Source organism: Austrofundulus limnaeus, unplaced genomic scaffold (genome assembly GCF_001266775.1).
Source record: "Austrofundulus limnaeus strain Quisiro unplaced genomic scaffold, Austrofundulus_limnaeus-1.0 Scaffold416, whole genome shotgun sequence".
In the NCBI taxonomy this organism is placed as follows: Eukaryota; Metazoa; Chordata; class Actinopteri; order Cyprinodontiformes; family Rivulidae; genus Austrofundulus; species Austrofundulus limnaeus.
Window position 1 is genome coordinate 439,495 of NW_013952818.1, and position 1,785 is coordinate 441,279.

The 1,785-nt window shown below is 38.6% G+C and overlaps 1 protein-coding gene across 1 annotated transcript in view; it reads right to left on the reverse strand.

Annotated features, from left to right (window-relative positions):
* LOC106528986 (Down syndrome cell adhesion molecule) overlaps positions 1-1,785 on the reverse strand; it is a gene marked incomplete at its 5' end in the record, with an annotated part of 83,255 nt that overhangs the window by 38,951 nt on the left and 42,519 nt on the right. Inside the window, 1 exon segment of the mRNA XM_014024282.1 lies at positions 1,238-1,334. Within this exon segment, the coding sequence (XP_013879736.1) occupies positions 1,238-1,334 (97 nt within the window).

The window sequence follows — 1,785 nt, forward strand, 5'->3', positions numbered from 1 at the left end:
TTTTTTTTCTTTTTGATTTTTTTTACCTGGATTACTGAGATGCATCAGGATGTTTTAATATTATATACAGTCTGATTAATATAATAGATTTATGAGCTAAAACAAACCTGTTTTCTATACAGTCGTGTTATAATTCATCTCATCTACGTTTCATTTTTTCCTGCAATAAAAATCCACACCACAGCATTGCCTTTTCTATAAAACACTGCAGGACATGAAAGACTGAAAYTCTGTCATCAGTTTAGCAAAATGCTACATGCTAAAAACAGATCGAGCRGTAACATACATCACATAACGTAGACAAAACTAGCAGGAAGAAGAAGAAGAAATAATGGAGATGAATGGTGATTCACAGCTTTCTACCTGATTTGTTTTTGCTCTCGATATCAAAGCCTGTGATGGGGCTGTTGCCATCGAAGCCCATGGTCCAACGCAGAGCTATGGTTCTGTCCTTCACCTCTCGGATCTCCACTTCTGGAGGATCTGGTGGTTCTAGAGGGAACGTCATCCACCACATTATTTTAGTGCTGCTGATTTAACCGTGGAACAATAACCATGCAAAATAAATGAGTGTGAACATTTAGAAAATAAAWATATCATCTTAGAAAACAGATGTAAATGAGTTTGTTGCTACAATTTCACAATAAAAAAACCCACAACAAGCAGGTTTCTGCTCCAGTTTTTGTTTGCAAAGACTTTGSTTCTYGTCACCATGTGTGTTGTTGACCTYCTGTCTGGATGTTTAGTGTTTTTCTGTCTGCAGTGAAGCTCTCCTGCTTCTTCTTCCATCATTAGGATTCAAAAAGTGACAAATAGTTCAATCAGGACACACATTTACCTCAAAGTTCAGTTGTTCTAACACTTGCCCTGYCTTTCTGATCAGCAYGGGGTGGCATTTCCTCTTGCGTCCCCATCCTRGGAGGTTGTCCACACTCCCCTGAACCTTCTACTTGTTAATAATCTYGTGGTCAGAGGACCGTGAAGCTGCTTGGACATGRTCTTGTAGCCTTTAGTTTTACATGAACCTCCTCAGACAGATCTGGTCTTGGTTCCTCTGCTCCGTGTTCAGAGTGTGAACACAGCCAAACCAGATCAGTTAGATCTTTGAAACCAGATGAGTGGCTGCTGACAAGCATGAAGACACCAGAGACTGTGAACAGACTATGATGGAAGGATCCATAGTCTCTTTAACAAAGTGATCTGTGTGAGTCTGTGTTGACTCTGAGGCAGCTTTTACCTTGCACCGTGAGCTGGATGATTCCTCTGTCTTCACCAAACGAGTTGATGGCGTGGCAGGAGAAAAAGCCTGAATCCTCCCTCACTGTRGGCATGATCTGGTGGGTACAGAGGGTGAGACCATGGCGACAATGAACTGATCAAAGATAATCTGCTGAAGGAGTCAAGCAGGGATTCAATAAACAAGTTTGGATGGATATTAATAAAGTKGTTAAAAACATTTATTGGACAGTGACAAGTAACATTTTTTATTTGTGTATCTACAGGTAGTTTTTTTTCAAGTAACATGAACTGAATTTGTTTAAATCTCCTTGTCATGATTTTTTATTTCAGTGTTTTATTTTTTTCCCCAGTGGTTGCTAATGGGATAAATCTTGTGCCAGCAGGAACTGAATTTGAATTGCTCAGATTGAATCTGAATGGGCATAATTTTAAATTGAATGCATTGGTCTGAAAATAAATTTCACAAAATTGACACTGAATTAAATGATTTGAAACTGAATTTAAAGTTTTGTATCTGAATGAATTTGCTTTGAAACTGTATTTTGG